This window comes from Oncorhynchus kisutch, linkage group LG25 (assembly GCF_002021735.2).
Source record: "Oncorhynchus kisutch isolate 150728-3 linkage group LG25, Okis_V2, whole genome shotgun sequence".
NCBI classification, from domain to species: domain Eukaryota; kingdom Metazoa; phylum Chordata; class Actinopteri; order Salmoniformes; family Salmonidae; genus Oncorhynchus; species Oncorhynchus kisutch.
This window is the reverse complement of record NC_034198.2, coordinates 28,833,916-28,860,124: the sequence shown is the minus strand read 5'-3', so window position 1 is coordinate 28,860,124 and position 26,209 is coordinate 28,833,916. Positions and strand designations below refer to the sequence as shown.

The window sequence follows — 26,209 nt, the reverse complement described above, 5'->3', positions numbered from 1 at the left end:
CCCGCCCGGCAAAGGAATGGCGCCCCGTGCGAAACATTCCAAGAGAAACTCTGAATTAGAAGTTGACCGATTAAAAATCGGCATGGCCAATTAATTAGGGCCGATTTGAAGGTTTCATAAATCTGTAATATGCATTTTTGGACGCCGATTACGGCCGATTACATTGCATTCCACGAGGAAACTGCATTGCAAGCTGAGCACCTGTTAGGCGAGTGCAACAAGGAACCAAGGTAAGTTGCTAGCTAGCATTAAACTTATCTTATAAATCACTAGTGGACTACACATGGTTGATGATATTACTAGGTTTACTAGCTTGTCGTGCGTTGCATATAATCAATGCGGTGCCTGTTAATTTATCATTGAATAACAGCCTACGTCGCCAAACGGGGGATGATTTAAAAAAAGCACATTCGTGAAAAAAAAGCACAATTGTTGCACGAATGTACCTAACCATAAACATCAATGCCTTAAAATAAATAAACCTGCATATTTTAGTTAAAATAAATTTGTGTTAACAGGGAAATTGTGGCACTTCTTGCGTTCAATTGCAACAAGAGTCAGGGTATATGCAACAGTTTGAGCTGCCTTGCTCATTGCCAGCTAATTTGCCAGAATTTTACATAATTATGATATAACATTGAAGGCAATGGAACAGCAATACTTAGACTTAGGGTTGCCGCCCATTAGATAAAATACGGAACGGTTCCGTATCTCACTGAAAGAATAAATGTTTTGTTTTCGAAATGATAGTTTCCGGATTTGACCATGTTAATGACCAACCGCTCATACTTCAGTTTATTATAATTAAGTCTATGATTTGATAAAGCTATCTGACTGAGCGGTGGTAGGCGGCAACAGGCTCGTAAGCATTCATTCAAACTTTATTGCGTTTGCCAGCAGCTCTTAGCAATGCTTGCTTCACAGCACTTCAAGCCTTTTAACTCCTGAGATTAGGCTGGAAAGAAAACAATGCAGGAGTGGTTTCGGGACAAGTCTCTGAATGTCCTTCAGTGGCCCAGCCAGAGCCAGAACTTGAACCCGATCGAACATCTCTGGACAGACCTGAAAATAGCAATGCAGCAACGCTCCCCATCCAACCTGACAGAGCTTGAGAGCATCTGCAGAGAAGAATGGGAGAAACTCCCTAAATACAGGTGTGCCAAGCTTGTAGCGTCATACCCAAGAAGACGCAATGCTGTAATCACTGCCAAAAGTGCTTCAACAAAGCACTGAGTAAAGGATCTGAATACTTATGTCAATGTGATAGTTATTTTTATTTAATACATATGCAAAAATGTCTACAAACCTGTTTTTGCTCTGTCATTATGGAGTATAAATGATTTAATCCGTTTTAGAATAAGGCTATAAAAAGGTAACAAAATGAATATACTGTACAACGCATCACAAAACACATCCTACCTTCTCCTTGATGCTGAGGAGGTATTTGCTGTGTGTCTCAGAAGGGGCTCCGTCCAACACGCTGTAGGTCTGCGTTCCCCGTGTGATGATTCGGCACACCTCACGCTGTACCACGCGGTCAAACTTGGTGGGCTTCAGCATGGTCTTACAGCGAGCCTCCATCATGTCTGGAGTCTCCGTCTGCTCCACACGTGCCACCTAACACAATAAATACTTTATTAATGACTAAGGAGAAATTGGTTCGCCAGAAAAACAGCAGTGATGGGGGGAAAATCGTTACATATCGCAATATTATTTTGGATAACATTAAGCCTTTTAAAAAGGATGAGTCTAAGATTTCTTTAAAAAAAAAAAAAATGGCTCCCCACCTTGTATCCCCTCTGCACCAGTCCGTCTGAGAAGCGTCCAAAGCCTATCTCGGGGAAGCCAGAGTGGGCCCAGGCCCCCTTCATGAAGGTCAGACCCAGCTCGTTGACACCAATCACAGCATCCATGTGGTACAGCTCATAGAACTTACCCACCTGAGTAATAATACATTTTACTTGCACCTTTCAAGATAGATGACACTAAAGGTCAGATTCACAGCCACAAATTCTGCCTAGTCCTAGACTAAAAAGCATGTTCAAAGGTGAATCTCCAAGATTTCAGGCTGTTCTGGAGGCAAGGGGGGGGGGGTCCGACACTGTACAAGTTGGGGGTGCCTAATAAACTGGCCAGGGAGTCAATGGTAAACAAAGAAGCATTGCACCTCCACCAAAATACAGCATTTTAATGATTTATAGTACCTTGAAGAAGAGCACGGCATCGAACGTCTCCGACTTGAGCTGCCACCAGCGCCGCATGCCTGGGGTCGTTTTGTTCAAGAAGTCTTCTGGCACATACAGAGTCGTGGGATCGTAGTCTTCCTCAGACTGTCTCCGTCTCTTGGCGTCTTTCCTCCGGCCTTCCTGTAGCCAATCAAGCTTCTCATGATCCCATACCGTAGCCCCACCTTGCCCGCCAGCACCTGAGCCATTCGCCTGGCTGTCGAAGCTCTCCGGAGCCGAAAAGGTTGAGAGTCGAGACTTGGTGTCGGCTGTGATGGTGCTAGATAAGGGGGCTCTCTTGGCGGTTTCTGGAAGAGTGGGAGTCTTGGGTTTTGGTTTGGCACTGGATGGCTTCTCTACGGGTCGTTTGCGTTTCACCGGTTTAACTGGGCTGTCGGGTTCAGCCTCACATTCACTTTCTACATCTTCCTCCGACATACTGTTCACTACCTCTTCCTCATCTTCCTCACTGCTGCATCCAGCCTGTTCTGGTTTGAATTCGTCACCCGAGCCTTCACTGTCGGAGGCGACGACGATGCGGCGACGCTTGGACTTGCTGCCCTGTTCTGCTGTGGCACGGGAGGAACGGCGACTAGGCTTAGACTTCACTGTCTCCTCATCTTCCTCTTCAGTCAAATCTTCATCGGTCAATGTTGACTTATCAAGCTGTAGGAGGAAAGGCAAATGAAAATACAGTACTTCAGTTTTTCAAGAGAAAAAAAATATGGTCTCCCGAGTGGTGAAGTGATTTAAGGCACTGCATCTCACTGCTTGAGGCGTCACTACAGACACCCTGGTTAAAATCCAGGCTGTATCTAAACCAGCCGTGATTGGAAGTCCCATAGGGTGGCGCACATTTGGCCCAGTGTTGTTTGTTTGTTTTAATTTATTTTTATATTCAACACATTTGCTTTACACATCCCAGTTTGCACACAAGACAAAGAGTAATATATGTATATATAATGATACAGTATTTATCATTATTGAGTGTTAAGTTTAATGTTCAAAATAACTTGTTCTACACTACAAGATGGGAAAGATTTGATACTGGCTTACATTTTTCGATGCAAATGTGCCGAGATCGTAGGAGAGTAGTTGATCCATACGGATCAACCGCCCACGGTTCGGCACGCGTGTGAACTGCAGATCAATTGCAAAGTTTAACCATCAGTGTGAAATAGTTTTACTGCCGCTGTTACTTTTTAAAGTCATTCCCTAAATCTCGATGCAAAGTTGCAGTGAAAAGATAAAGACAGTGCTGTGTTTTGCTCTGAAGCCTGATTGAATAATTTTTTTAAGCAGTTGTGTTTACTGTTCACGTGAACGGGGCCTGTTGAATCCCAACGTATCAATCCTGGATGCTCGCGTTGCAAAAAGCAAAGAAAAAAAGAGCAGTGACAGCCATGGCTAGCGGAGGAGCTGAAGAACAGGAAAAGCCTCCCGCTTCATGTAAGTCTCATGGATGGGAGCATGGGTGGTGGACAACACCATTACGGTGTGTAGGCATTGTGCCACAAGAAAGCCGCATGATCATGGAAATACATTGAGCATGGCCACACATTTAAAGCGTCATCACCCTGGTGTCAGTGACGGGAGCCAACTCAGCCAAGAGACAACTTCTCAGCGCGGCATAAGCAGCCCGTTGCTGTAGAATCAGACCGGGCTAAAGCCATCACCAAATCTATTGGGATGTTTATCTCTGCAGACATGAGGCCATATTCTGTTGTGGAAAACAAAGGGTTTAAAAATATGGTGAAAGTGCTTGAGCCATTCTACGAAATCCCCTGGCGCACCCACTTCAGTATGAAGATCATGCCAGATCTTTAGGAACCGGAAAATAACAAAATTTTCGATTAATTATCCAAGGCATCCTCTGTTGCTCTCACCTCACACAGGTGGAGCTCCAGGGTAACGGAAAGCTTTGTGACTGTTCACTACACCAGAGGAGTGGGAGATGTGAAGTCCGGTGCTATAGACACGCCCTCTATGAGAGAAACACAAATCTGGCGCAGGTACTGCTAGGAGCAGGAGCAGAGTGGAAGCTAGAGAGGCCCAATAGCAATATCCCAATCACCACAGATAACGCCAAGAACCAAGTAAATGCAGTGATAGAGGCTGGACTGGGGCCACAGATAGCTTGCACTGCACATGTGATCAATTTAGCATCTCAAAGGGGAATCTCAGTAAACCAGATGGACCGCCTCCTTGGGAGGATCAGGAAGGTTTCCTTTTCCCACCGGAGCACAACAGCCACTCATGTGCTTAACACCAAGCAAGAAATGCTACAGCTACCGACTCACAAGCTCATACACAATGTCACAACAAGATGGAACTCCACCTATGACATGTTGGAGCTCGATCTTGAGCAGCAGGCAGCTGTGAAAGTGGCAGGAGGAGGTCCTCCAGGTGCTCAAACCCCTCAAAACGGTTATAACCTTATTGAGCACCGAAACTGCACCGTCGGTGTCCATGATCCTACCTCTGAAAACAAGGAATAAAGCACCATATCATTAGAGATGTCAAGGCTGCCATTAGAGGACCTGAACCCCAGATACCCCCCTAATGTACAGGTCTACCTTCATAGATCTACCGCACTGGATCCAAGGTTCAAGTCAAATGTTATTTGTCAGATGTGCCACATACAACAGGTGTAGACCTTACAGTGAAATGCTTACTTACAAGCACTTAACCAACGATGCAGTTTTAAGAAAATATAAGAATAAATATTTAAAGAGCAGCAGTAAAACAACAGCGGGGCTATATACAGGGGGTACCGGTACAGAGTCAACGAACGGGGGCACCAGTGGAGGTAATTGAGATAATTATGTACATGCAGGTAGGGTTGTTAAAGTGGCTATGTATAGATAACAACAGGGAGTAGTAGCAGCGTGGGGGGGTGGGGCAAATAGTATGGGTAGCCATTTGATTAGCTGTTCAGGAGTCTTATAGCTTGGAGGAAGAGGCTGTTTAGAAGCCTCTTGGGACCTAGACTTGGCGCCCGGTACCGCTTGCCCTGCGGTATCTGAGAGAACAGTCTATGACTAGGGTGGCTGAAGTCTGACAATTTTTAGGGCCTTCCTCTGACACCGCCTGGTATAGAGGTCCTGGATGGCAGGGAGCTTGGCCCCGGTGATGTACTGGGCCGTAAGCACTATCCTCTGTAGTGCCTTGCGGTCGGAGGCCGAGCAGTTGCCATACCAGGCAGTGATGCAATCCGTCAGGATGCTCTCGATGGTGCAACTGTAAACCTTTTGAGGATCTGAGGACCCATGCCTAATCTTTTCAGTATCCTGAGGGGGAATAGGTTTTGTTGTGCCCTCTTCAAGACTGTCTTGGTGTGCTTGGACCATGTTAGTTTGTTGTTAACCTGTTCCGCTAGCGGAACCCCTCACCAACAGCCAATGAAATTGCAGGGCGCCAAATTCAAAAGCAACAGAAATCTCATAATTCAATTCTCCCAAACATACAAGTATTAGACACCATTTTAACCTGTTTGGGGTAGGGGGCAGCATTTTCACTTTTGGATAAATAGCGTGCCCAAACTGAACTGCCTGCTACTCTGTCCCAGATCCTAATATATGCATATTATTATTACTATTGGATAGAAAACACTGAAGTTTCTAAAACTGTTTGAATCATGTCTGAGTATAACAGGTCTTATTTAGAAGGCGAAACCCTGAGGACAAACCATTTACTTTTTTTCAAGTCAGTCTTTTCAATATGTTTTCATGGGGAATCCAGAATTCTAATACTTTCCTGCAGTTCCTACCACTTCCACTGGATGTCACCAGTTTGTAGAAATTGGTTAAGGTTTTTCCTTTGTGTAATGAAGTACCATTGCTCAGAACGAACATCACTTCATTCTGTATCAAACGTGCCAAATAAATGGACATTTTGGATATATAATCGACGGAATTAATCGAACAAAAAGATCATTTGTGATGTTTATGAGACATGTAGGAATGCCAACAAAAGAAGCCTGTCAAAGGTAAGGCATGATTTATATTTTATTTCTACGTTTTGTGTCACGCCTGCAGAGTTGAAATATGCTACTCTCTCATTGTTTACTGTTGTGCTATCATCAGATAATAGCATCTTATGCTTTCGCCGAAAAGCCTTTTTGAAGTCTGACATGTTGGCTGGATTCACAATGAGTTTAGGTTTAATTTGCTATCTTGCATGTTTAATTTAATGAAAGTTTGATTTTTATAGAAATGTATTTGAATTTGGCGCTCTGCATTTTCCCTGGCTATGGGCCATGTGGGACGCAAGCAGAACATATCATTATGTTAGGTCAGCAACTAGTCACAGAAAGCATACAGCGATTTTCCAACCAAAGAGAGGAGTCACAAAAAACAGAAAGAGATAAAAATTAATCACTAGCCTTTGATATTCTTCATCAGATGACACTCCCGGAACAACATGTTACACAATACATGTATGTTTTGTTCGATCAAGTTCATATTTATATCCAAAAAACTCAGTTTACATTTGGCTTTGCCTCCAAAACATCCTGTGAATTTGCACAGAGCCACATAATTACAGAAATAATAATAAACATTGATAAAAGATACAAGTGTTATTCACAGATTTAAAGATATACTTCTCAATGCAACCGCTGTCAGATTTCAAATAAACTTTACAGAAAAAGCAAACCATGCAATAATCTGAGTACAGCGATCAGAGACCAAAACAACCCAAAAAGATATCCGCCAAGTCAGAAATAGCATTATAAATATTCACTTAATCACTGCCAGACCAGTGACTCAAAGATTCCTTATGAGCCCCTCCTTTATAGTAGAAGTCTCAAACAAGTTTCTAAAGACTGTTGACATCTAGTGGAAGCCGTAGGAAGTGCAAAATGACACTATAGACACGGTGTATTCCATAGACACTGTGTATTCGATAGGTCAAGAGTTTTTTTTAAACTGCAAATCTCATATTTCCCACTTCTTGGTTGGATTTTTCTTAGGTTTTCACCTGCCATACGAGTTCTGTTATACTCAGACATTCAAACTGTTTTCTATTCAAATCTACTAATAATATGCATATATTAGCAACTGGGACTGAGTAGCAGGCAGTTTACTCTGGGCACGCTTTTCATCCAAATGTGATAATGCTGCCCCCTAGCCATAAGAAGTTAATGTGAACGCCAAGGAACTTGAAGCTCTCAACCTGTCTCACCTAGACCATGCCCTACACCGGAGGACATACAGTGACCTTGTCACTGAGATTGTAGACACTGAAGAGGTCAAAATAAAAAATCTTAGTCTACGCTATTGCTATTAGAATCATCCATTTTTTGAGTTGTAATAATAATGGTTTTTATTAAATGTTATTGCCACAATTATAGTACTATGAAATTTGAAAATAAATAGTTTAATAGATAGTTCTTTTTTCTGCAGGGTCAAGCCAGAGCCAAAATAATTTGCCCATGGAGCTTTTCGGGGAGACTTTTGCGAGCAAGGACACAGGCAAGACGTTTGCCAACACCATCAAAGAGGTGGTGGCATCCTACAAGGCAGAAAGCGCCATTCCAGTAGATGACATGGTGGAAAAGCAATAAGTATAAATACCCTCACATTGCCATGATGGCAAGACCCTGGCTGTGCCTGGCACTTCAGGTCAAAGCGAGAGGGTGTTTTCCACAGCAAGGGACATATTAACTGCAAAGAGGTCAACTCTCTCCCCAGACAATGTAGACATCCTCATCTTTCTGAAAAATAAGTTATAAGCTCAGGTTTGCTTTGCTTTTTTAAAACTTTTATTTTTATGTTGACACAGGCTATTTTTTTCATTCACTATTGTTCAAAGGAAGAAGGTATCAGGCCGCATATTGCACTTTAATTTAACAATTGAGTATTGAATATTTTATTTTAAGATTTTATTCAAACATTGCAAAGTTCCTTGCTTTAAGTGTTCTTTAAGTAATACATGGAAAGCAAAGTTCCTTGCTTTAAGTGTTCTTTAAGTAATAAATGGAAAGCAAAGTTATTTGTCTCCCTTTTTTTTGCAGAGCTGAAAAATGATCCGATCCATGACTCAAAACCAAGTTTTGTGATCCGTTGCACCACTACTAGATAGACAAATAGATTGTAGATTAATAAAGTATCAATCAAATGGAAATGCAATGTTCGCAGCAGTACATACAAACGGAAAGATTCTCTCACCTCCATATCCTCCTCCTCGTCTTCCTCAGCATCAGATGGGTCCATACAGACAGGCATCTTCAGCCTAGTCTCTGGGCTGTCTGGCATAGCAGCATCAGCCAGCTCCATGGCCTTGCGAATCACAGGCTTACCACTGAAGAACACCCCTCCTGTCTTAGCATCACTGCTGTCCGAGCCTGGGATGGAGTACAAGTGAGAAGCGACATTATTTTTAGTACACTCCAAAGTGTATATGGCTCGAAAACAATGTTCTGTCTAAGCTGCGCTCACAGTAGCTCCGAGACTGCAGAGCAGCCCCCCTGGACTGTCCGCAGAAATATTAGCCCACAGAGAGATGCACGAGATTGAACTTCACTCAACTTACTAGAGCAGTGGTCACCAAGGCATTAATAGTGGATCACCAACAATTGTGTAAAAAAACCAACGATAAAGCAGTGATCCTTTTCCCCCCACATTCATTTCATATAAAGCAATAAAAAGTATTGTGCTCAGTTTTAGGACAATTTTAAGCAGAATACATATTACAAAAACAATGAGCACTTTAGATGTTTCAATTTGGTTTATTTTCCTGAGAAAACAGCTCTGTCATAATCTACTTACACATTCACCTCTCCATCAGGCTTTGGGCTCGCCATCAACACGAGATGGATCTCACATTCCTGCTCACGCTAGCTCTCTCAAAAAGAGTTGATTCAAAGCTGATCAATCGCTTCCAATTTAAGGATCAATATTTCTTTATAACAAGTTCTCTTCAAAATAATTGATTGTGATTTTTTTCTGAAACGGTCATAAGGGAGATGAACAGAAAACGTATAAATAGAGTATTGTGGTTGATATATACTTTTGAAACAGTATTACCATTTCTGAAAAAATACAGAAAGATTGTGCTTTAGTGATCCGGATTAAGTTTTACAGAGTTTAAAATGGCAAAGCTGACAAATTGCACTCGGTGCTTTGATCAGCGCTCTCCATAGACAGACTGGGGAGAGCAGAGTGCTGACCACCCTACTAAAGCCAAGGTTAGCGGAGTAAAAGTTTGAGTAAAACGACACTCACCTTGATTCTTTCAGCGCTGCCACAGTCTTCCCTGCTACCACTTCAATCATGGTGATCTGCCGCTGCTGTGGGAACTGTTCTGACATTCTCATATGCTTTGCTGATTTGAAGTGATTGTTGAATTTCTCTAGTTTCCAAAAACACTTGGAAATTGTTTCGCACGGTCGTTTGTTAGCAAATGAGATTGATTTCTGTTCCTTGTACTGCCCGTCAGCCATCAACAATCACCCATAATCCTCTCATGTGAATACACCGACAGGCCAAGGGGAAAAAACTTTGATGTGTGGTTGGATTGGACAGTGCAGTAATTTGCCAAAATTACAAACCCGCTTTTGATTGGACCCTTTAATGCGCTAAAAGTGCAGGGATATGTCAAAATTGCGAGCTCTCGCATAACATGCGCTGATTGGTTGATTTTGCATTAAATTATGCAATTGCAGAATTGCGGAATCCTGGAGGGACTGTTAATTGGTTAACATTGCATAGGCATATGTTTAAGTCATGTTTAAAAAAAGCTGAGCAGTAGATCTCAGCTTGCATTTTTACTCAGAAAGTGACCTTTACTCATAAAAAGGCTGGTGACCACTATTCTAGAGTTTTCCCTGTTAACACTATCAATTGTGATCGAATCAACGCATTATTAGTCACTTTCAATGCAACATACCGAAACAAAAAACTATGCAAAAGATTTTGTTATAGGCAGAACACGGTGTAAGATTCTATTGCATTGACACGCACTACTCAGCCCGCACGCTACAGACTGGTGTGGCATAAACAATCAGAGCTGCAGTAGGTCTATATGCAAATAGACCATTGCCACATACGGATCTGTGCCACTTACTTTTAACTGGACTGTGTTTACAGCATAAACAGTTGAGTAGATGTGCATGTTTTGAGATCAAAGCAAAAGCTTCATGTAGCCACATGTGCACATTTGTGTCATACACTTTGCTAGTTAGTGAGTTATCAGCCAAGTTAAAGATAATTTGTAGTCAGCAATAGGGGAGTCATTGCCTCCTACAAGAGCACAAAACATTAACATTTCTAGACATCTTTGAAATGCAAGTCCGTTAAAGAGCTTTTTTTTTTGTCTTAAAGGGGCAGAGTTGTATTTTGAGACAGGCTTGAATAAGATTGGTAGCCAATAGGCAGACGGTAGCCTAATTTGTATGATTTTCTGTAATAATGGTATGGGAATAATTTATGCATTTTATTTTGTAAAGTGGTTTCTTGCATCAAACATGACAACATTTTCAGTCACTGTGTCTGAAGGACAAGTGAATAAACAGGTAAAAAAATATATATTTTACCTTTATTTAAATAGGCAAGTCAGTTAAGAACAAATTCTTATTTACAATGACGGCCAAGAAACAGTGGGTTAACCGCCTTGTTCAGGGGCAGAACGACAGATTTGTACCGGCATTTTCTTTTTCACAAGTCGCATGGAATGTAGCCCTACATTGAACACCACACATTGGCTGCTACTGTAGGCTGAATGATTTATGGAATGCATTTTCTCCATTGTTTTTGATGGTAGGCCACTCTGGTAGGCCTACATTATGATCAAATAGCCACAGTAGCCTACATGGCTACTTAACACTGTAACCTAAAGTAGGTACAGCCTCAGTGTTCACATTAAACGCACACTGGAAGTTGCACCGAATTTTCACAACATTCAAGTTTGCGCAGACCTGAAATTTGCTCAGTGCCGAAAACATTGCTTTAGAATCAATAAAACCCTTTTTTGGAGAAGCTATTGCTGTAGTAATATAGCTTACCTCTTAACTGGCATCTTACATCACTAACTGTAGCATAGCTAGAATTAGCCTGATATCAGATTTTCTTGTGCCGTCTTGCAAACTCCTATGGTCATTGTCTTCCATGACAACAAACATAAGAGTTTGAAAGACAGAACATACAGATCTGGGACCAGGCTAACCAAGAATAGATAGACAATAGATGTCCACCTGCACAGGCTAGGTGAGTGACGCAGCACACTGTAGATAGTAAAGGAAGGGAGTTTTGGACAGGTAAATCATAGCTTTCTCACCTTGATACTCGCGGATATATTTGGTGCTGACCCAGCCCCTGGTCGGTGGCTCATCGAAGAAGTGGACATGCAGGCGCTGGCTTTTACCCCTACCCCTCATCTGCTGCCCGCCGACAGGCTGGGGAACTACCATACACGGCCACCAGGGGTGCCCCTCTAGCTTGGCCCACACCAAGGCTCCGGCACTGAATGGACATGGTGCTGGACTGGAAGAAAATAAGATGGAGAATTAAAATATCCGACAACAGGTTATCTAGTAACAATCTCTCCTGTCTACCCAAGTGTCTACTTGTTGAACTTCCCTTTATGGATTTGAAAGGAAATCACTGGTATAGTAACTCCCTTGTCTACTCTAGCCAATGCTTACTCCAATCCAATTATTTTTTACATGTGGGGAGCAGTGAACGAGTGCACACTTTAAGAGGAAAGGGAGATTGAGGGAAATATGGATCCGTCCCATTAATTTGTTTTACATTAACCTAAGGTAGCAGGCGTAAAAGAAAACTCCCGAGCGGAGTTTCCATATCCAGTTTTCAGCTGAAAATGTATCTAGATTGAATAGGGTTGAATTAGCCGTATCACAGAGTTTCTAAACCCAGAGGCGCAAGATCATGAGACTTACGGGAATGCTTGTGAAACAGACCAGGCAGGGTTGTGGGGTTTGATTAGTTAAAAAAAAAAAAAAAAAAAAATCTTTTTTTAGATTTTTTAGAATTTGAGAATTAACAACCTAGATTTGAACAAATGTCTTAAGTAGTTAAACATATTACTCCAACCTTGTGAAAGTGAAACTGACACGTTTACATTTTTGCCAAAAACAACTTCATGTCAAAGGAGCGCCTTTGATTTGATGGCCTGCACAGGTGCAGTTCACCACGGGTTGACCGTTAGACATGACGATGCGTTTCTGCGCATAGTGTCTAATGGTCGCCTACAAGTGTGATCTGTGATTTATATTGAAGCAGCTTCTGCCCATCTTTGGCTGTATCCCTTAAAAGCGGATGCATCCGGTTGTCGTCAACTCAGCTCACGCCTCCTTCACACCGACAGCATATTTGCGCAAAATGGTAAGCAGCATCATCTGGATGTGTGTGCAACAAAAGATCAACAGTCACCTTCCTCTACCATTTCTGTCAAGCCATCTATGCAAATAGTTTTACAAATACATTAGATAAATTAAACACAATGCTGCAGGGCAAATGCAGCATTCCATTGGAAATGAATCTACTTCCACAGATAGAACAATGAGTCAGATGTTTCCCCAGATGTATAAATGTGAGGCATCTTCTTGGCGTTGCCTCTCACTACCAAATATGGTAGTGAGAGGAAGCCCAGTGGCTGGCAGTGGGAGAAGATGGATTTTGACACTTTCTCATCATCGAAATATTTGATCTCAAAACAGTTCTGTTCCCAAAACTAAAATATGTTATTTACAGAGTGGACTACATTTTGTAGGCTTTACCCTTTGCCAAAGTTGCAAAAAAAGAAATCGCGTGGTTTAGTAGGAGTGCAAAGGCGAATTCAGTTATTGCACACGGCACTTGATAGAGTAGGCCTTCCCTAACGGAAATATGCAGATGCACGCTAGAACGTGTCAATAGGATCTCGCTAACTCATGCTTGGCTCTGTCCATCTCCTTGCTTGTTCTGCCCACTATAACTAATTTGTTCCCATTGGAAGCGGCAGGCTGTTGTCTATCTTGGTTCAGTTATAAAAACAATCATTGGTACTTCTGGTGTTCCAAAATGCAATGACACTGATCGAGGCTTAATAAACCTAGTTTCACATAGACCTGAAGATATGGTATGATGCCTTGCCCCTTTGAATATAATTGGTCCCCCTGGGTTTACGTCCACCCGCATCATGCCAGTCACGAAAGTGTTGAATTACATGACACGTTCTCCCGCCAAATGAGGACGCATGCATGTTACTGTGCACTTTGACATGTTTGATCAAAATGTATCATTACTGCAACACTGTCAGACAACAGATACACAAGGAAGTGTGTTGAAGGGTTGAGACACAAATAACATTAACGTTACTAGTTAAGTAATCCGCTGACTGGTTAGCCAGTTTTATCCAGCCACTAATCTGTCTAAATCGTATTGCATTACATAACGTCTGTCCTGTGTAGACGAGAGTTAGCCATTTCACAAATCAATGAGCATTTCTGCATGAGTTATAATTAGCTACCGTGGCTAGCTACCGCTAAAACCACTAGCCACAACAAAGCAACTCGTTATTTGTGCTAGCTAACTAATTTGAGCCACCCGTCTTACCTCTCCTTTATTGTTAGTGTCTTATTCCCAAAGAGTTTGCCGAATCCGCCTTTGCCCGCTTTTGCATTAAGGAGTTTTGCAGGAGTCTTTTTGGTGGTTGGAGTTTGAGATGCATGCTTAGCTTCTTCTTTTGGAGAGCTGTTCTTTTTTCGAACTGAGGATGGCAAGTCGGCTTCTGCAGGCGAGGGACTCGGTTTCGCCTTCAGAACCGGTGGCGGAGACTTATTGAAAAATTTGAAAATGCTGCTTTGCTTCGCCATAAAGCCTGTTTATGGAAAAAATTATAATAAAGTGATTTAGTTCATCAAATGTTTAGAGTCTGCTAACTCTGTCTGGTCTGCAGGCATCAGTGCTCGTGCACTGTTCGCGGGAAATTCTCAGAAGGTAAAAGGTCATGTGGGAGTGGCTCCAAGGAAATTCAGCCAATGGCAAACCATCTTTATTCTTGGTATATATTAATCAAATAAATATTTTTGGGTTCATACTGGTTCATGTCAAACAATTAAAACATGTATTTTCTCTTCCCGAGTAAGAATAAGTTAATACATATTTGTATTTATTTAGGAGTTACATTTCATCATGATACAGACCGACTATGTTATGCGATAGCCACATCACCAGCAGAGTGCAGTCGTGGTATTTGTATAATTGATTGCAGATTATGGGAGACGTGTGTAAACCTAACGTGTAATCATTCATCATAGATAACTTTGGAATTCACCCTGTGAATTGTTCGTCCCATTTCACAAACTGTGAGTTTCCCTTATATTTTGATTTACTATTCTAATATTTTCATCACTACACTTTCACTCTACTCGTCCCCAGTATGAGGACCGGGACCCTCATTTTCTACCTGGTTGTTGGAAACAAACTGGTGTAAACTAACCACACCCCAAAAAATATCTGGTGATATGTTTTTATTGAGAGTACTCTCCCATCAAACTAAACAGCACAGATTTGTAAAACATCTCATATCTTACCAGGCACAACTGGTTTTAGAAGTGGTGAGGAGAGACATCTAATCTCTCCCCTCTTCTCTATCTATCTATCTATCTATCTATCTATCTATCTATCTATCTATCTATCTATCTATCTATCTATCTATCTATCTATCTATCTATCTATCTATCTATCTATCTATCTATCTATCTATCTATCTATCTATCTATCTATCTATCTATCTATCTATATATATATATATATATATATATATATATATATGAGAATGTGAATTTTTAAGTCAGAATATAAAAAATATAAAAATGTACACATCCAACTTAACAGGTGCAGAACAGAAGCAGGTTTTTAAAAAAGGAACGTCCACAACTCTGGTATGTTCCCATGATGATTTAATCATCAGGTCAAACCACTGGAGTCACATGACTTGGACTTGAGTCTGACTCGAGTCACAAATTTGATTTGGACTTGCAAGCATGAAACAGAATATGTATTTGAATAGGTTTCATAGGTTGCCTACCATTTATATTTTATATGTATACCTTTGCTTATTTGATCAGGTCACTAACATAGGCCTACGGAAATGCTCCAAATTATTGTTTCAAAGACATCTATCAATCGGTGCTTCAGAACCAAAAAGTTGATTGTTGACCAGTGATGCGTAATCACCATGATCACCAAGGCAGTCGCAGGTATCCAGATTACAGTTTTTTCCAACTGCTTACACACAAAATCTTTTCATGTCACCAGAATTTTGAAACCTCTCACTCAAAGTGCAAAACTACGCACTAAATATCCAAAACCATAAGCTATTTCTCAGCCTTCGACTCAGTTGTCAATTGCATAAAACACTTTTTTCAAAACACTACACACAATTCTCTACCTAAAACACAAAAATCTTGCTTTCCTTTTCCAAACACAACCAATCAAAATGCTACACTTATTCACCAGGTCACACACACACACACTCCTCACATGTGCAAACACTAATAGCTTAACTGATCACTAACCAATCACTGCTTTACTGTAGTATAGGCCTATAAATAGGTCAAAGGTCAGATGACCTGTTTTGAACAATGGATGCCAATAATGGACAGAGAGCAAGAGGAGTAAGAGGAAGAACAGGACGATGGCAAAGTAGAGAAGGAAGGAGAGCCATCTCTGATGAGATTAGGGCAACACTTGTTGATCATGTGATCACCCACGGTTTGACCATGAGAGAGGCTGGACTGAAAGTCCAGCCCAACTTGAGTCGATTTACAGTGGCGTCCATAATTCAAACCTTCAGAAATGAGAACAGGTATGCAACTATCGAATGACTATTTTAGCATTACAGTAATGTACTGTAAAATACGTATGACTGCATAGTATTGAATAAACATTTGTAACCCTAAGCCATCCATTTACTGCACTGCATTGAATGAATGAGGTTGGTTATCATGCTGTACTACCTTTTTTTGCACATTGTTTACAGTTCCTATGCTGAACACATACTGTGTTTGAATTCTGTACAGAGTGGAAAGGCAAAGACATCATGGAGGACGAAGACGCTTGTTTACAGATGTACAAGAGACTGCAATTATAAATATGGTTTTGGCCAACAATGCAATTAGGACTCGAGAGATAAGAGTGCATATCTTGAATAATGACACCATATTTAACAGCATCAATGCTGTAAGCCTGTCGACCATACAACGCATCCTCCAACGGCACCGAGTGACAATGAAACAACTTTACAAGGTGCCATTTGAGGGAAACTCTGACAGTCAAGAATATGTGACAGGACTTTGTAGAGGTATGTACGCAACATTACTTCCAGAGAGTATTGGAGCTGGATGCCCATGTAATCCACCATGAATTTATTTATATGGATGAGGTTGGCTTCAACCTCAACCAGGCGCCGCGGGAGAAATGTAATAGGACAGAGGGCAATTACCAATGTCCCTGGACAGCGTGGGGGTAATATAACTATGTGTGCTGCCATCACTCAAAATGGGGTACTCCATCACAATGCCACACTGGGTCCGTACAACACCGGCCATATGCTCACTTTTCTGGATGCAATTTACACAATGCTTGTCCCTGATCCAGATCAGGAGCCTGCTAGATTTGTGGTTTTATGGGACAATGTTAGTTTTCACCGGGCTGTTCTGGTCCAAAACTGGTTTGCCACCCATCCACAATTTGTAGTTTTGTACCTACCCCCATATTCACCTTTTCTAAATCTCATAGAGGAATTCTTCTCAGCCTGGCGCTGGAAAGTGTATGATCGCCAACCCTATGCTCGCATGCCACTTCTCCAGGCAATGGAGGACGCATGTGGGGACATAGAGGTTGCCTCTGTCCAAGGTTGGATAGGCCATGCTAGGAGATACTTTCCTCGATGTTTGGCAAGAGAAAACGTATCTTGTGATATGGACGAAGTATTGTGGCCAGACCCAGGCCGGAGAAGAGATGAAGCGTAGCTTAGCACTGGTGACTGCCCCCCCCCTACACACACACACAATTGTGATCTTTACTGTATTCTAAAGAATATACTTTTGGTTTACATATGTTTATGGTTTTGTTGTATGCTACTGTATACAACAGTAATGTTTGGCCTAATAAATATTTTCTGTTTCTACATTGCATTGGTGTTTACAGTGTACTTGGTACCCCTCTCAGCAGATTACTTTCACTGTAGAACATTGTATTGAAATGTAGATATAAGCCTATGAAAGAGCTTTTGATTTAGAACAACAGTGTTTACATGGTATATCCAAAAATGTACTATTATGAAAGCAGTGTTTTCCATTTGATGCAAATGCTTCATTCTGACGTGTGTTTACGGCATTTTGAATGCAGTGTTACATTATGAAGGAGATGTGAGGCATTTTGCATTTGTGTGTGCAGTTTTGGGATTGTGTGTAGAGTTTTGAAAAAAGGAGACAGTTTTGAAAACGTGTGTAAGCAGTTGGAAAAAACTCTAATGACCAGAAAGCGCTTTGCATGGCAAAAACAGTAGGTTACCTATGTTAATATTTTCCATACCAAGTAACGCTTTGCAACCCGCTATGGATGCATCTTTTCCACAATAGGCTAACTGGTGATTTCATTGACCATTTTCATATTTCAGATAGGCCTAGTTTGTGTGTTATAATTATATAACTCAGTGGTGGTACTGCATATGTCTAAAGATAGCTGTAATATCGTACTACCTGCAATACTCATGGGATGAAGATGTAACATTCTGGCGAATTAACTAGAATATTTGGGAGGAAGAAAAAAAGGCTACCGACAAATCATGCTTTCCATCTGATACTGCAACACCCCAGCCATAGGATCATGCTTGCTCTGGAATCCAGAGAAGTGACAATGTGACATGATATTCCTAGTAAACATTGACTGCTAACATGAATGACTTCCAGCTGAAAATGCAGGCATAAAACGCATTTTATTTCTGTAAAATAAACTCAGCAAAAAAAGAAACGTCCTTTTTCAGGACCCTGTCTTTCAAAGATAATTCGTGAAAATCCAAATAACCTCACATCTTTATTGTAAAGGGTTTAACTGTTTCCCATGCTTGTTCAATGAACCATAAACAATTAATGAACATGCACCTGTGGAACGGTCGTTAAGACACTAACAGCTTACAGACAGGAGGCAATTAAGGTCACAGTTATGAAAGCTTAGGACACTAAAGAGGCCTTAAATTGCAATGTCCGTACTGTGAGACGCCTAAGACAGCGCTACAGGGAGACAGGACGGACAGCTGATCGTCCTCACAGTGGCAGACCATGTGTAACAGGATCAGACCCACTGTCGCTGAACCAGACAGGACTGGCAAAAAGTGTTCTTCACTGAATAGTCACGGTTTTGTCTCACCAGGGGTGATGGTCGGATTCACGTTTATCGTCGAAGGAGTGAGATTAACACCGAGGCCTGGACTCTGGAGCGGGACCGATTTGGAGGTGGAGGGTCCGTCATGGGCTGGGGAGGTGTGTCACAGCATCATCGGACTGAGCTTGTCATTGCAGGCAATCTCAACACTGTGCGTTACAGGGAAGACATCCTCCTCCCTCATATGGTACCTTCCTGCAGGCTCATCCTGACATAACCCTCCAGCATGACAACGCCACCAGCCATACTTCTCGTTCTGTGCGTGATTTCCTGCAAGACAGGAATGTCAGTGTTCTGCCATGGCCAGCGAAGAGTCTGGATCTCAATCTCATTGGGCACGTCTGGGACCTGTTGGATCGGAGGGTGAGGGCTAGGGCCATTCCACCCAGAAATGTTCGGGAACTTGCAGGTGCCTTGGGGGAAGACTGGGGTAACATCTCACAGCAAGAACTGGCAAATCTGGTGCAGTCCATGAGGAGGAGATGCACAGCAGTACTTAATGCAGCTGGTGGCCACACCAGATACTGACTGTTACTTTTGATTTTGACCCTCCCTTTGTTCAGGGACACATTATTCCATTTCTGTTAGTCACATGTCTGTGGAACTTGTTCAGTTTATGTCTCAGTTGTTGAACCTTGTTATGTTCATTCAAATATTTACATGTTAAGTTTGCTGAAAATAAACGCAGTTGACAGTGAGAGGACGTTTCTTTTTTTGCTGAGTTTAGTATGGTGATCAAGAATATGAAACATTTACTTTCCAAGCTCAACAGCAATGGGGCACCAATTACTAGCATTGGCCTACTGGTCTTTTGGTATGTAAAAATTGCTTGAAATTGATCATTTACTTTTGAAGCTTGCATTTGAAATTTGTTGTTAAAATGTATTACTACATAATAAAAATGTGTTGTAGACAAAATAATGAAAATGGCTGACTGATAGCCTCAATAAGTAGACAAAGATTTGTAGTTGAACAAGTCATTGCCTGTAGTTATGTTTTTACTTGACTTGAGACTTGTCTTGACTAGCTCTTTAGAATCCACGACTTGGACTTGACTCGAGACTTCATTCTACTTGGGACTCGACTTTAGACTTGGACCTTGTGACTTGCTTGTGACTTGAATAATAGCGACTTGGTCCCACCTCTGTCACATACTACTGTGAAACACACCTACTGTACTTAAATAACCTCTAGAGGCATGTACATCCGGTCAACTGAAACCATATAATACATTAACGTCATAATACATTTTACATAGGAGATTGATATTGATTGATATTGATATTGGAGCACAATGGATTAAAAACTTGAGACAAATGAGTCAATCATTTTGTAAACAATATTATATAGGGAAAATGGAAAAGTTCCCCTGTGAGCAGAACACATTTTATAGAAGGTTTTATATTTTGTTTCTCATTTAGACCACTTGGAGACAGAGTGTTGAGGAAATGTATCGAAAAGGATTCTCGTCTAAGGAGGAAATTGTCAATATCGCCCTCTCTACATGGAAATTTCACATGTTCAATTCCCATGTAGCGGAGAGAGGACAAGTTGTGCAAGTTGTCCACCTGGGCCTTGTTTTGTGAGCGTTGTGTTGTGAGCACCATGCCAATAGCCTACTACAGTATGTTGTGTTGTGAGCACCATGCCAATAGCCTACTACAGTATGTTGTGTTGTGAGCACCATGCCAATAGCCTACTACAGTATTTTGTGTTGTGAGCACCATGCCAATAGCCTACTACAGTATGTTGCAGCCCAGCTGCAGTCATTTGTCTTCTCATGGTAAGTTCTCACTTGCTTTGTTCTCACCTTTGTCTCTCCCACACATTTCCTGTTCTTCTTCTCTCCCTCCTGCAAATGAATGAAATCACTGTGCTCCCTATTGTTTTGGTTCTACCTGTTTCTCACTTCCTCCATATTGTAGGACTTTCTTCCCCTTTTCCCATTTTTAGGTTATGTGTTTCTCATTGCACCTCTCTCCATATTTTGGGGGTTTCTAATCCTCTCCCCTTCTCCCTATTTGTAGGTTCTAGGTGTTTATCACACAACACTCCTTATACCTCTACTGTTGAGCAATGTTTGCTTCCAAACCTTCGTACTAAGTCTGGTTTCTCACTGATGTCATTTCTTTGGCAGCTCCATAGAGCATGTGTGTTTAGCTTGACTGTGTATTACATGCTTTTTGAAGTGCCTACTGAATGCATGATTATTGAAGCTCTCTATGCATGCATAATAACTGAGTGGAAAGTATTTGAGATGTGCTTTAAACCCCTATACCTGGGATGGATGTATAGGCTACCGTTTGTAGTGATATTCTGTGGGAGAGAAAAAGGACTTAGGTTGCCAGATTGCCTGTATCAACCTGTAAGTCCCATGTTTGTCATCTCCCCTCTGACAGTCTCATGTAATCCGCTCTATGAACTGTACTGTGTTTATTCATTTAATTCTAATAAAAAATGGTTTAATTTGCAAAACCCCAAGCTTGCTGTCTGTGGTGTCTTTGGAAACGAGATAGAGAGAGAGAGAGAGAGAGCTTTTACCCTAACATCTACATTTTAGACCTTCTAGCCCTTCTCTACTCAACTCTCCTCTGCTGACATTTCTGTCTCACTATGGTGCAATAGTCTTGCACTTTGGTTTTTCCTCACAGAAAGTGTTGCCTCTTTGGGGTGAATATTGATGATTTGAGAGTATCCAGTATCAAGGTAGAGGTTAGAAGAACACCATTGCAGATTGTGGTCTGTGTGTGTTTTTGTGTGTGTGTGTTGTGTGTGTATGTTGTGTGTGTGTTGTTTGCGTGTGTGGGTTGTAGTAGTAGTAGTAGCCTACTACTATGTAATGCCCTCTACACTCCTAGTCAAAGTCATAGTCTAGACCATTCCTATATTATTACGACTATTATGATGTCCCCCTGAACATGATTAATCTCTACACTCAGACCAAACCTGCATCCCAAATGGCACCCTATTCCCTATACAGTGCACTACTTTTGACCCGGACTCTGGTAAAAATATGTGCGTTGTATAGAGAATTGAGTGCCAATTAGGATGCAGCCTCAGACCAAAATAATGCTCACTATTTCTCATATTGAACATCTCTGTTTGAGGGCATAATTGCTCATAACACTCTGAACTAATAGTTATTTTGGATAATTACACCAAATTACACCTATTAATTACACCAGCTCCCTTGTCCCTGGAGCCAACCTGCTGACCAGACCGGACACGTCGCGTGCACGAGCGTCACAAAATAATTTTAGAAATCCATGTTATTCAATTATTGCACTCACACTGCTCACGCGCGCCGACGAACGTCTGTGTTGCCAAGAGCTAAAATAGAAGTCATTCCTATTTCTGATGCAGATCGCGCTGCAAGTCCTGCCTCCCCTATCTCCTCATTGGTTTATAGAAGCAGGTACCCATGTGCCATCTCCTCATTGGTTATACGCACGTTGGTGATTGAAAGATGAAATGTTTTGGCGGTTGTCGTGGTAATACTATGAAAGTGTAAATGCCAATCACCATATAAATTCAAAGATGAAAAAGCCTGGAAGGAGGAGAGATGATTAGAAACGATTCGGTTGGCCATTTTATGTGTGGATTAATTGTCGGTGTAGAGGACCTTGTGCATTTCAGGTAAAATAACAACTCAATGTTTATATCCCAGGACAAATTAGCTAGCAACAGCAAGCTAGCTAAATAGGACAAATTAGCTAGCAAGTGCAAGCTAACTAGCTAAATTACCATACATGTTTAATGCTTTTCAACCTGTCCCCAAATTAATGTCATTGGTTCAGAGTTTGTTTTGATATTTCAACCTGCGTGTTGTGATCGCATTTGGTGTAGGGGGACAACATTTATTTATGCACGATAGTGCACGATAGCGCACGCACGCAGCCGGTTTGGGTGTTCAGTGTTCTCACATCTGTGTCATCTCAAATTAACAATGTAAAACACAGTGCATAAAACCATATCTGGGTTCAAATACTATTTTAAATAATTGATCTTGATTGAGCTTGCCTGTTGCAATGAAACCAATAGAAAGCCTCAAAAGTTCAAACCCCACACACCTGGCACTTCAGGAAGGCTAAACCAAACTGTCAAAGTATTTCAAAGATTTCAAATAGTATTTTGACCCAGGTGTGCATGAAACTAACTACAGTAACGATAGCTGCGTCACACAGGCAGCCCAAATCTATTTTATTTTTTACTAATTGGTATTTTGAAAAAGATCTGATGTGAAAAGATCTGATGTGATTGGTCAAAATACCAATGAGAGGTAAAAAAAGATCAGAATTGGGCTGCTTGTGTAAACACAGCCTACAGTATGTGATGGGTAGGGTCAGTTTTTTTGGTTGTTTTTTTCTTTGACTTCCAGCATTATCCACTAGGTTTGCTGCAGGTAGAAAATACTAGAAAATTGTATTTAATGGACACAAACTGTCTGAAATAAATCAATCAATGTCTGGTTGTGCGTGAATGTTTGGTGGATGGATTGCCTGAGTTGCACCAAGCCTGAATTGCACCAAGCCTATTGTTTGGCAGGGAATACGTTTTGTAGATCAGTGATTCTATACCTCACTTTGCTCAAGCTAATCCTATCCAACATACTCGGAAGTTGTATAGTTGTATGGTAAATTAGAGGCAGTGTAAAGCGTACCATGGAAGTACGTTGTACTCAAACCCAGGTCCAGTGACTGTTGTGCCGACAGTTTGGCCTCTTGCCATAACGGTTAAAAGGATACCTCAGGATTTTGGCAATGAAGCCCTTTATCTACTTTCCCAGAGTCAGATGAACTCATGGATACCATTTTCAAGTCTCTGACTGCAGTTTGAGAGAAGTTGCTAACTAGCATTAGTGCAATGACTGGAAATCTATGGTAACTGCTGATACCATAGACTTCCAGTCATTGCATTAACGCTAGTTAGCATTGGCTCACAAAACTACCTCTAACTTCCTTCATAATGGATGCAGAGACATTAAAAAGGTATCCATGAGTTCATCTGACTCTGAGGAAGTAGATAAAGGGCTTCATTGCCAAAATCCTGAAGTATCTCTTTAAGGCACTGGACAAAAGGTTCGGACCTCTTGGTGTAACGGTTAAGGTGTTGGCTTGAAAGTCACTGGACCAGAGTTTGATTTCCGGGCAGGGCTACCCCCGAGTTAGCTACAACATACTTCCATGGTTGGTTTCATCCGTTGGAGAGCATCACCTTGAAAAAAGTTTTCCCTGACGAATAATAGACTTTGTGCAATTAATATTGGTAAAGCTATGCCTCCCCTGACTTAGGCAATCCCCCCACCAAACACTCATGCACAGACATTGGTTAATTGACTGATTGTAGACAGCTTGTGTCAATTAAATAACATTTTCAATAGGATTTTCAACCTGCAGCAAACCTAGTGGATAATGCTGGAACTACCAGTCAAAGAAAAACCAACCACCAACCAACCATCACCTCCATTGAACAATGATTCATTAAATAAAATATCTCTCTCTGCCGTAAAAGTATACATAACTATGCAATGTGGTAGCCTAATTGTCACAGGCAGCCCAATTCAGATTTAATTCACACTAATTGCTATTTTGACCAATCAGATCAGCTCTTTTGCCAATAATTGGGCAAAAGGTCAGAATTGTGCTGCCTGTGTAAATTCAGTCTACATGCTTTAAATGAAAAGCGTTTATATTTCTAAGTATTAGACAGACAATTTTCTCTGGGTACAAGTCAGGGCCATAATTTAATCAAGCAACCATGGATGAAGGCATCCCGGAAATGGCAGGCAGGGCATTACGAAAGGAAAGGGTACTGTATGTTTAGAGAAGAAAAGGTTCTGTATGCCCTCAGAATAGCCTCAATTTGTCGGAGCATGGACTCTACAAGGTATAGAAAGTGTTCCACAGGGTTGCTGGCCCATGTTGACTCCAATGCTTCCCACAGTTGTGTCAAGTTGGCTGGATGTCCTTTGGGTGGTGAACCATTCTTGATACACACAGGAAACTGTTGAGCGTGAAAAACACAGCAGCGTTGCAGTTCTTGACACAAACCAGTGCACAGTCCATATCTCAGTTGTCTCAAGGCTTAAAAATCCTTAATTTACCAATCTCCCTTCATCTACACTGATTGAAGTGGATTTAACAAGTGACATCAATAAGGGATCATAGCTTTCACCTGTATTCACCTGGTCAGTCTGTCATGGAAGGAGCAGGTGTTGTTAATGTTTTGTACACTCAGTGTAGCAGTGTGGGCTGTATTGAGAAAAAACAAATGAGGCCTGTACAGTTGTTTTTCCATCTGGCAGCATTTCAATGCAATACATTCCTCAATGCAATACATTTGCACTGCTCTCTTTCTCCCTCTCGGTTTCATTCACCCTGTCTCTCTCTCTCTCTCTCTCAATTCAATTCAATTCGATTCAAGGGCTTTATTGGCATGGGAAACATGTGTCAACATTGCCAAAGCAAGTGAGGTAGACAACATACAAAGTGAATATATAAAGTGAAAAACAACAAAAATTAACAGTAAACATTACACATACAGAAGTTTCAAAACAGTAAAGACATTACAAATGTCATATTATATATATATACAGTGTTCTAACAATGTACAAATGGCTAAAGGACACAAGATAAAATAAATAAGCATAAATATGGGTTGTATTTACAATGGTGTTTGTTCTTCACTGGTTGCTGGCAACAGGTCACAAATCTTGCTGCTGTGATGGCACACTGTGGAATTTCACCCAGTAGATATGGGAGTTTTTCAAAATTGGATTTGTTTTCGAATTCTTTGTGGATCTGTGTAATCTGAGGGAAATATGTCTCTCTAATATGGTCATACATTGGGCAGGAGGTTAGGAAGTGCAGCTCAGTTTCCACCTCATTTTGTGGGCAGTGAGCACATAGCCTGTCTTCTCTTGAGAGCCATGTCTGCCTACGGCGGCCTTTCTCAATAGCAAGGCTATGCTCACTGAGTCTGTACATAGTCAAGGCTTTCCTTAATTTTGGGTCAGTCACAGTGGTCAGGTATTCTGCCGCTGTGTACTCTCTGTGTAGGGCCAAATAGCATTCTAGTTTGCTCTGTTTTTTTGTTAATTCTTTCCAATGTGTTAAGTAGTTATCTTTTTGTTTTCTCATGATTTGGTTGGGTCTAATTGTGCTGCTGTCCTGGGGCTCTGTAGTGTGTGTTTGTGTTTGTGAACAGAGCCCCAGGACCAGCTTGCTTAGGGGACTCTTCTCCAGGTTCATCTCTCTGTAGGTGATGGCTTTGTTATGGAAGGTTTGTGAATCGCTTCCTTTTAGGTGGTTGTAGAATTTAACAGCTCTTTTCTGGATTTTGATAATTAGTGGGTGCTCTGCATGCATTATTTGGTGTTCTACGTTGTACACGGAGGATATTTTTGCAGAATTCTGCGTGCAGAGTCTCAATTTGGTGTTTGCCCCATTTTGTGAAGTCTTGGTCTCTCTCTCTCTCTCTCTCTCTACCTCTCTGTGTATGTATCTTTCTCTACTCTCACTAATCCTCTCGCTGTTCACCTCTCTCTCTCATTCTCTCTACTCTCACTCTTCCTATCTCTCTCTCTCTCTCTCC

General features: G+C 41.4%; 1 protein-coding gene across 1 annotated transcript in view; it reads right to left on the bottom strand.

Annotated features, from left to right (window-relative positions):
* The window catches only part of msh6 (mutS homolog 6 (E. coli)), a 33,436-nt gene extending 19,275 nt beyond the window's left edge, over positions 1 to 14,161 (bottom strand). The window contains exons 1-6 of the mRNA XM_020460713.2: positions 13,781 to 14,161; positions 11,502 to 11,707; positions 8,396 to 8,571; positions 2,205 to 2,891; positions 1,788 to 1,940; positions 1,420 to 1,617 (exon numbers count right to left, since the gene is read on the bottom strand). Coding sequence (XP_020316302.1) covers positions 1,420 to 1,617; positions 1,788 to 1,940; positions 2,205 to 2,891; positions 8,396 to 8,571; positions 11,502 to 11,707; positions 13,781 to 14,040 — 1,680 coding nt within the window. The 5' untranslated portion in view covers positions 14,041 to 14,161. The remainder of the gene's footprint in view (positions 1 to 1,419; positions 1,618 to 1,787; positions 1,941 to 2,204; positions 2,892 to 8,395; positions 8,572 to 11,501; positions 11,708 to 13,780) is intronic.
* Between the last annotated feature and the right edge of the window lie 12,048 nt (positions 14,162 to 26,209).